The 9,912-nt window shown below is 43.9% G+C and overlaps 2 protein-coding genes across 2 annotated transcripts; one reads left to right on the forward strand and one right to left on the reverse strand.

The window, feature by feature from the left end:
* Positions 1-1,155: 1,155 nt before the first annotated feature.
* Positions 1,156-3,789, reverse strand: LOC102707573 (pre-mRNA-splicing factor 18). The gene is given in 6 exon segments (XM_015834544.1): positions 1,156-1,696; positions 1,698-1,789; positions 2,360-2,403; positions 2,580-2,652; positions 3,055-3,639; positions 3,784-3,789. Coding segments are annotated over 6 exon segments (1,086 nt in total). The 3' UTR covers positions 1,156-1,410.
* Positions 3,790-5,648: 1,859 nt separating this feature from the next.
* LOC102700320 (suppressor of disruption of TFIIS-like) lies at positions 5,649-9,066 on the forward strand. The gene is made up of 7 exons (XM_006650384.3): positions 5,649-5,801; positions 5,917-6,080; positions 6,235-6,272; positions 6,369-6,456; positions 6,597-6,827; positions 7,183-7,248; positions 8,627-9,066. Exons 1-7 carry the CDS (start codon positions 5,753-5,755, stop codon positions 8,810-8,812), a joined length of 822 nt encoding a protein of 273 aa, XP_006650447.1. The 5' UTR covers positions 5,649-5,752; the 3' UTR covers positions 8,813-9,066.
* The last annotated feature ends 846 nt before the right edge of the window (positions 9,067-9,912 follow it).

Genomic DNA, 9,912 nt, shown 5'->3' on the forward strand with positions numbered 1-9,912 from the left:
AGATGCATTTTTTAGAATTTAAATCTGGTAATAAACTATAAGTATTTATGGTATTATTCACATATTCATATACTTGCCTCATAAATCACTTCTCATTCAGATATTTCTTAATTTATCTCTTATTTATTAAATGACATCTTAGTTTTTTCTTGTCGACCTTAATTTCTGTGACAGAGTTAGTATATGTTTTTTTAAAGAAAAAGGAATATACAGAATGTTCGATATACTATAATTGCTACAGATAAACAAAAGCATTAGTTTTCTACACGTAAAATTTTCTCCAAGTCTCATTCTCATTAGATAATCTTTCATGGGACTTCACGTAAACTTCCTCCCAAAAGAACCCAACTTAAATCAGAAAAGAGTTGGCTTGATTCACCCTATAGAATGGTCTGTTTTACCCAGTCAGAATAGGTAGTTTCATTGCTCTGTCAGCCTTTCACCCATTGCGAAAAATTCCGCACTGCTGCCTTTTGCCTTTCGTAGGGGTATGGACTGTGTCCTAGTCCCCCAGTGTCTTAGTGTGAGTGTGGCTGATTATCCTCCCGAACAAGTTATTGATCATTGTCCTACTCTCGAACAAGCTATTGATCATCGCTCTAGTAAGCTATTACTATATCCGTTCCGAAATAAGTTTATTTTTTAGTCTTTGAATACAATTTTCTGACTCTTCGTCTTATTTGAATTTGTTTATGATTAATATTTTTATTGTTACTAGATAATAAAATATAAATAGTATTTTATAGAAGACTATTTTTTAAAAGTTTTTTCAAATAAGACGAATGGTAAAAACGTTGAACACATAAATCGAAAAATAAAGTTATTATAGGATAAAAATAAAGTTATTATAAAATGAAGGTAGCAGTAAGCTATTCTCACTAACTAACTAATCATACGCGAGCCCCTCCTTGGATGGATTTCGGGCTTGTTTGGTTCATGCCCTCGCCTGGTCGCTCAAAGCTCAGGCACGTCGATCCAGCCGCAGATGACCAAAATCAGACGCCTGAGTTGAGTCAGGCGAGATGCTCCGGACGGCATCCAAACAGGCCCTTCTTTTCTTTTTTTTTTGCTCCTCAGCCTACGGGATATATTAGCAACCGTTTCCCGTTGATGCTAAGTACAAATATTTCAGTGTTCAACTCCAAGAATCTTCGGTTATAGTATGTGCCAAACAAGAAAAGCAACATTCGATCAAGTTTTGTGATGTCCAACAACAACACTAATCATCAGCCAATTAACAGTACAAGGACGACTGGACAGACAATTCAGCAGAACGCCTGTAATTATTTTCAATTACAGCATGACAAATTACTAGCGATGTCGTCGAAGGAAGACATCAATTTCACCATGCGTGCTCTAGAATCGGGACACACGCAGGACAATAATACACCCCATGGAGGAGATTCTTCGTCACGACGCGGCCACCAACCGAAGCGTCTCCCCCGAGTTCTTGGCGTTCTGCTCCACCAGGAGGGACTGCAGGTCGCTGCCGTTGGCCAAGCTGTTGAACTCGACCGACCTGGACGGGTCCGTGGGGTACTTCCTCTGGCAGAAGGTCATCAGCCTCTTCACGGACTGCAGGTACTTCCTGGTCGTCTCGTCGTTCATGATGTGCGCCACGCTGTTGGTGTAGATCTTCTCACGGGCCGACCGCTCGTGGATTCCCACCATCGTGACGCCGATTGGCCATGGCGAGCTTGATGTAGTTGTCCACCGCGGCCAAGTAGTCCCGTCTCAGGCAGCACCTCACCACCTCCAGCAATGATCCACGAACATCTTCAGGGAGAGCCTGTGATTGGATATTTTGGGTATATCAAAATATATAATCAGAAAAATGACTTTGTTTCTGGATGTCTGGTATACGGACCTTTTTTTTACACATCCCTTTAGAAGGTCCATTAAAGTACCATCTTTTCTATTATGTATTAAATGTCAAAATTTTATACTAAAAAATTGGTATCTTTTACTTCCTTACAAACCATGATTTCTATAGAATATACGTATTCATAACGATATAAAAACTAAGGCTAAAAAATAAACTTCGATAAAAAAACCCCAAAATCAACTCCAAATTTACAGTTAAAATTTAAATTTTGGCTTATAAGCATGGGCATAAGCAAAAAGATGAGGGTAAATAGTCGCTCTTGGAGCATACCATAGAGCAAGCCTTATATTAAGTCAATTATCATGAAAGACTAACCAAATGAAATGAGGACATCATACTTCCAGTTGAAAATCACTGCAGTAGCACACAGAAAACAAAGTAGCCACAATTAACACATAGAAATGATGATCAGCCAGAGAGCAAATTCTCTCCTGTCATCATCTAGAGGGAAGATAATAACTAGTAAGCCAATACCAGGGAAATCATGAAGGGATCACCAAGCTTCCTAAAAGCATAACCTGCAAACAGATAATTGATTTGTCTTTACAGATTCAGAATAGCGCCGTCCTATTACAACGGCCAAGAGAAAAATTAGAACAAATATAGTGTTTCTGTGTACAGAGATTTACTCTGAAAGCATCGTGTGAGAAAGTGATGATATGAGAACACAATGATTGAAACATGAGAGTAATACATGTAATATCTGATGTCTTGTTCACTGGATGCGCTGTGAATTGTGATTGCCAGGTTCTGTCAATGTCTTCAAACTACAAGGAACTAAGAAGAGAACACATCAAAACATATAACAACACACTCAAATCACTTAGTTTAATAGTATAACAATTGGCTTCATGCCTAAACAATGTAACTTTGTCGTTCTTGGAAAGGAAGGAATCTTGCAATATGAGTGAAATGCACACAATCCCAAGTTCCTAACATGTTTTATGCACTAAATATTGGTTGTAAAATTCTAATGTTGTCAGAAATCTGCGCTGGTAGCGCTGCATATGCTAATTTTAGGACATCCTAAAAACTTGTACCAAAATTGGGGTTTCGAAAGCATAAGAGGTGTTCAATGGTTCAACCAATTCAATTACCGCACCCATAGTCACACAGATTTGTTCTGAAACCAACCAAGAAAATGTTTGTACGTGAATGCTGTTACATACCTTCTTCTTGCACAGCTCGAACAACGGCTCGAGGTAGTGTGCACACTGCTCGCAGGTGGCCACCGCTGCCTTCCCTTTCGTCGTCCGCCTCTCCGCCTCGGGCATCTCGTCCATCTCCTGGCTCCACTCGCTCATCAGCCTCTTGAAGAAGGCCATGATCTTGTCCTCGTCGCAGAGCTCCTCGAACGGTACCTTCCTCGCCTCGCCTCCGCCCACCACCGTTCTTCCCTCCACAGCGCTAGCCTTGGGCTTCACCGCCGATGCTGCGACGGCCTTCGCCCGTAGCGCTTGGATATCGTGGAGGAAGTCGTTGGTCTGCCCCTCCCCGATCTTCGCCGAGTCGACGTCGGCGAGCGCCGTGGGGTCCTCGAGCACGGCGTGGAGGCGGCGGAGTCGCACGGCGTCGTCCTCGCCGAAGAGCGTGGCCGGCTGACGCAGCAGCCGCAGCCGCCGGATGACCTCCTCCCTAGGGAGTGCGTCCTTCTCCTCGTCGCCCCGGTTCTCCACCCGCGACTCGTCGGCCGCGACGCCGGCGGAAGCCGCCCCTGGAGCGGAGGGCGACGCGGCGCGGTGGTGGGACCGTAGCTGCTTCTACAGGAGGAGCTGGCGCTCGACCTCCCGGATCCGCTCGATCTCGCGGCACTCGATCTCGGCGCGTCGGAGGAGCTTGCGGCCGCTGAAGTCGGACTCGAGGCGCTGGCGCTTCTGCTGCAGCTCGCGCTTCAGGACGTCCATGGCTTGCCCGCTCGCGGTGGCGCCGAGTTGTTAGCTGTGGCTTCGATTCGGATCGATGGATTGGCTCTGGATCGCCGCTGATCGGAGAGGTGATCGGCTTTGGATTCCAGGTGGTGGGGAGGCAGTAGCGGGGTTCTGGAAACATCGGGCACGGAGACGAAGGGGGCGCGGTTCGAACCTTCTCGAATCCCCGATTTTCGGAGGTTTAGATGGAGCGACGATATGTGGCTGGCCCATTTTCAATTTTGGCCTGCTAATAGGTAGCTCAAGCTCAAAGCAAGCCTATAAAACAGTATGACACTGTTAATTTTTTATATATGTTCGACTGTTCGTTTTATTTAATTTTTTAAAAATATATAAATATATAAATAAGTATATTTAATAATGAATAAAATAATATTAAAATAATTAATAATTATATAATTTTTTTAAAAAAATGAATAGTCAAACGTGTATAAAAAAGTCAACGACGTTACGGACGGAGTACTATGGAGGAAATTAGAATGGTTTTCGAATCTCGATTAAATGTCCCCAGTTTTATTGTTCGAAATCTAACAGTTCAATATTTTCAAAGTTTAAAAATTTAGGAGTCGCGCCGTACTGAAGTCATATATGGTAGCATCTTGTTGGTTTGGAATTTTCTAGATTAGGCGTCGGAATATGTATTGATTTGGAATTTTTAATTTTTCTATATGACTATGCTCTTTTAATCAAAGTTTGAAATCACATAGTTTTATATATTCTTATCAATTATAAATTTATCTCATTAGTAAATAAAAACGATTCAGTGTTCGTTATCTTCTTACCGGTATCTCGTCTTGATTCATTTTCTTTTTCGAAATATAAAAAAACATTTACCATACCATTAAAAAAATAATTATAAACATGAGCAAATGTGTTAAGCTTGAAACCATATTCTAGATTGGTAAGTTCCACAAAAAAAAAACTTGCCAGATGAGTGATTTTATTCGCTATTTTTTTTAGATAGTGGATGAAAAAAATCCATCCTTTAATTCAAAAGAGTTACACCTAATTATTACAGTGTTTGCAAAAATGAACTAAAAACACCAAACAAGACTAGAGAAATTGTTCTCTAATAATCAATTTGCTATAGGAGGTGTTGTAAATCCCCCAATTCAATCATTTTACCAGGAAAAAAAAATACTCACTCTATATTCTAAAATATGAATCGTCTATCCTGAAAATAGAGTATAGAGACTACAAATTGAGCTCCAACAAAACGACTATCATGTCATCTATTTTTAGATGTCATCTATATTAGAAGAGAGAATATTCATATTTGGATGATCTCTCTATCCTCTAAAGAGATATAGATGATGTCATATATAGATGATCTAGTGGAGTGCATAAAGATATGAATGATAAAACTAAATTTAGATAAGTTGTTAGAATGCTCTAAGCCCTGTTGTCGTGAAAGGGGACAGCCCCGTACTCCGTAGCAACGGAGGAGTGGAGGAGAGAGCGAACCGCACGGTGAAAAGGCGCGCAAGACAACGCTAGCGATGCCGTGCGTGCGGTAGGGCTGTAGGATTACACCGAAACCGACCGCGAAAGCGAAGCTAACGATTGCCGGGGTGCCGTCGCCGTGCCTGCCCCCTTCTTTCGCCACTGCGCACGCGGAAAGAAAGGAGCCCCGCGTGGCTGGCCCGGGCCGCCCAGCGGTGCACACCGCGTACAGCGAGGGGCGGAAGGAACACGAGCCGAACCACCACCACGCGACGCACCCGGCACCCCCCCAAAAAAATATACCATTTCTCTCTCGTGATCCACGCGTCCTCCGGCTAGCTCGGCTCCCGCTCTATTTAAACGCACCCTCCCAAACCGCTCTTCCCCCCCTCTCGCTCTCTTTGATCAGCCCCCGCCTCGCCCCGCTCTGCTCTGCTCGGCTCGAGCTCGACCGCTCACCTCCTCCCTTCCGCCGCCGTCGCGTCATCGACCGACCATGGCCGCGCCCGCTGCCACCTCCTCCCCTTTCGACTGCGTCCTCTTAGGTACGGTACCACCTATGCCTGTCTCTCGATTCTGCACTTATGGTAGCGTGATCGGAAACCGTCTAAACTCTGCCGCGATCGTTTTTGTTTTTCGTGTATCGTTACGTGCGTGAAGACCTCGACGACACGCTGTACCCGGGCAGCGCCGGCATCGGGCTGGCCACGAAGCGCAACATCGACGAGTTCCTCATGGCCCGCTGCGGCGCCACGGCGGAGAGGGCCGCCGCGCTCCGCGTCGAGCTCTTCCGCTCCTACGGCAGCTCCCTCGCCGGCCTCATCGTACGTAACCACACTGGCCAAATTCGCCTTCTCCTCCAGTCCAACGCCCCTTCTGGCCTCACAATGGCTTCTTCTACTTTTCCGCGGTTTTTTTTTCCTCGCCGTCCGTTTCCGTTTCTGACTTTGGCTTTGGTTTTTGGGGTTTCCGCGGCAGGCCCTCGGCTATGATGTGCACCCGGATGAGTACCACAGGTCAGCACACCTAATTCGATTAACCGGATCGCGCTTCTAATCAACCGGCTAGGTTTTTCTGGCTAATCCGAGTGCTGATCCTGTTCATTTGTGCAGCTACGTGCACGGGAGGCTTCCCTACGATCGGATCGCCGAGGACCCGCAGCTCGCCGGCCTGCTGCGGAGCATCCCGCAGCGCAAAGTGGTAAGCACCACGCGTATGAATCATATCCATCCTGCAAAATTTTTTGCCGTGAAATTCCTGCATTTTTATTTTTTTCAGAATCGATATATGCTAAACCAGCAGATCGTGTTGTGACGCCGTCGGCCGCTCTGTGTTTTCAGCTGTTCACCAACTCCGACCGCGCGCACATGAGGAGGGCGCTGCAGCGGCTGGGCGTCGACGAGGGATGCTTCGACGCCGTCGTGTGCTTCGAGACCATGAACCCCCACCTCTTCGGCGAGCAGGCGCCGTGCGACTGCTCCGGCGTCGACCGCTCCGCCGTGATCCTGAAACCGTCACCCGATGCCATCGTCGCCGCCCTGCGCGTTGCCGGCACCAATCCGCACCGGACGGTAAGCCGCCGCCACTCTGCTCAACATTTCTCTCTTCAGTCTCACATGGTTCAGCAGGTGCGCCCTCTGTAGTAAAACCGAAAATTCACAAACCCAAACGTGTTAATCAGTGCCTCCATTTTTCTTCTTAGAAGGGAATATGTCCATGGAGTATATATGCATATCTTGGAAAGCGACATTAAGTGTAAACCCGAAAGCCTAGAAAGTAGTAACAAGTAACAGGTCTTTATCAGCATATCCTTTTCCATCGAAACAAACATATCACACACATAGGGTATATGTGATTTTACGTGCTTCGTTTGCGCTCTTGTCAATGATCACAACGCTAGTATATAACTCGTTCTTGCTCTGTCAGCTCTTCCTCGATGACAGCGAGAGGAACATCGCCGCGGGGAAAGCTCTTGGCCTCCGCACCGCCCTGGTAACTACCCACAACATGACAACATCTCATTCTTTCTTCAGTTTTGGCAAACCACTGTGGTTAAAGCTATTTTATCCCAAGTGACAGTATTTCCTTTTTTTTTCGGATTATTTGGTAATCTGAATTTTTTATACTAACTATTCATACAAACTTAGTTCCCGACGAGACCTAGCCGTGTCTAAAATGCCGTAACTTGAATGCAATTTTACATGAAATTTATAGGTATCGGCTTAATTCCTATAGTAACCGGGATGAAAATATCCATGCATCGACGAATGTTTTCACATCAAACTATTAGTGTTGGGCAACATTGCTGTCTGACAGTCCATTTCACCGTTTCTCGTCGATGGGTTGGTCGATCAGGTGGCCGGTGCGCACAGCGTCCCTCCAGCCAGCTGATGCATCGCTTGATGGTGCTGGACTCGTCGGATTAGAAAAGCATATCCCATTTTCTTCATTGCCGTGATGCCAAGAGTTTGGTTTATGCACTCAACTGCGTGTGCATTATTGGTTAACCCGCTTTTGCACATGCACACTTGGTCACATAATTTAGCGCTCTAGCATTTGTGGCTGGCAACAAATAGACATAATGTCGTCAACAGTGGTCTGGTCGGTGTGATTGATATATTTGTCGCATACTATTTTACCATCTTTAAAACATATACCGAGATAATATAAAACTTCAGTATCTTGGTGCTACACACTCGAAAGTACTAAAATTTTATATTAGAAATTTAGTATATTAGATGCTGTTTAAGAACCTCAAAATTTTCCATCTGGTACATATGATCACCGAGAAATGCACCACATCTTTTCGTTTTTGCTTACATTTATAAGCCAAAATTTAAATTCCAAACCTTAAATTTAAACTTCATTTTAAGGTTTTTTCGCCGAAGTTTATTTTACAGCATTGACTTTTAGATCGCTAAGAATACATATATAAAAGTTTATTTATAAATTATATTTTATTTTCAAAATACCGTTTGGATTTTTTTATGAAAACCTAAACAATCGCCCCATGGATCGTTGGTCGGGCATGTTAATTTTTTTAAGGAGAGTTGAACTTGTTAATTGGCTCTTGATGCTATGTGTTCTTTGACGCACTATAACCAATACCCCGCACCAACCCAAAAAAAAAATCTATATATATTCCTTTCAACTAAAACAAAACCTAGTGAAAAATAATGGAAAAAACAAGAGACACACAAAAAAAAATATCTTCTCTACCTGCGTATAGCCGTTAACCCATCGCATCGATGAACAGTCTTATTAACAGGGGCCATGGCCCATAGAGACCCAACTAATCTGCATACTTTGCAGCTAAGCTTCCTCCATGAACACGAGCTTACACTGGTTAATCTCCTCAATTAATGTTCAGGTTGGCAAGAGGGTGAGGAGCAAGGAGGCTGACTACGCGCTGGAGAGCATCGGCAGCCTCCGGCGAGCCATCCCGGAGATCTGGGGCGGCATCGCCGTCGCCGGCGAGCAGCTCGACCACGGCGCGGAGAAGGGAATGAGGCCCGACCTGAGCTCCATCATCCAGCCAACGTCAGTCCTGGCGTAATCGGTTCCTAATAATCCATTTGGCACATAAACAAATCACCACTAATAAAAGCTGCCTCTTAATTATATATCATGTAAATTATTCTGATTCCTGATGCTGATGCTGAGTGTGTGTGCAGTGTACATGGGGTCTGGCTGACAAGGAAACATGTACGTATGTGTATGTATACTAGTTTCTGATCAGCGTTGGTTGTTGTAAAATGTAAGTGATGTGAGCAAGGGAATAAACAAGTCATGAATTGTCTATGATTACTATGTGCTTCTGTCCTTTTATTTTTGAACGAATTAAACTACTGTGTGTGCTTCTGTGCTCCACTGGACAAATAGAAGCAACCATTTTCTTTTTAATTCAAAATCGTTGAGTCACCGTACACGATAGTAGATGCGACTATCCTATACAAAATGCTCTTATGTCCATCACGAAGTAGATCATGCTCTATATACTACAGACCTACAGACTACAAAAAGTAATTGCAGTAGAAGCTGATTGGGCCACCTGTTGGGAAATCATGATTTAATATGAAACGATTCGATTCAAGTGGAAGTTAGCTCTTTTTAAACTGGTAAAAACAATTGAATCGAGAAGCTCTCCCCACGTTTAAAACGAAGTCTCTGTGTAGTCGTCGTTACAATATGCTCCGTGACCTCCATCCTAGCAGCAAACAGCTACAGCATATGGCTCGGCATATACTCGACTACCCGCGTCACCACTCATCAGCTCCTATCCTACCCTTGTCAGCACAGCCAACAGCTAGCCAAGTGTGAAAGATGGAGAGAGCTATTTTTATATTTAAATAATTAGCCTTATTAGTACTATACCCGCTAACTATGCCTTAATAAAATATAGTATGTATTTTTATATTATCGAGTAAAAAATAAAATTACAAAAGGAAGACTATAATACCTATTAATAGCGAGTAATGGATGGAGTGAGAGAGCATGTGTGGGTAAAGTAAAAAAAATTCTGAATGTGAAGTGATTGATAAGTGAAGTGTTACTGTAAATTACCATAAATGCTAGGGCCTTTTAAAACATATGATAATGAAAATGCGAGAATAGAAAAAAGTATAGGAATAAAATGACATGTCCACTAGATTTCTA

Source organism: Oryza brachyantha, chromosome 3 (assembly GCF_000231095.2).
Source record: "Oryza brachyantha chromosome 3, ObraRS2, whole genome shotgun sequence".
Lineage (NCBI taxonomy): Eukaryota > Viridiplantae > Streptophyta > Magnoliopsida > Poales > Poaceae > Oryza > Oryza brachyantha.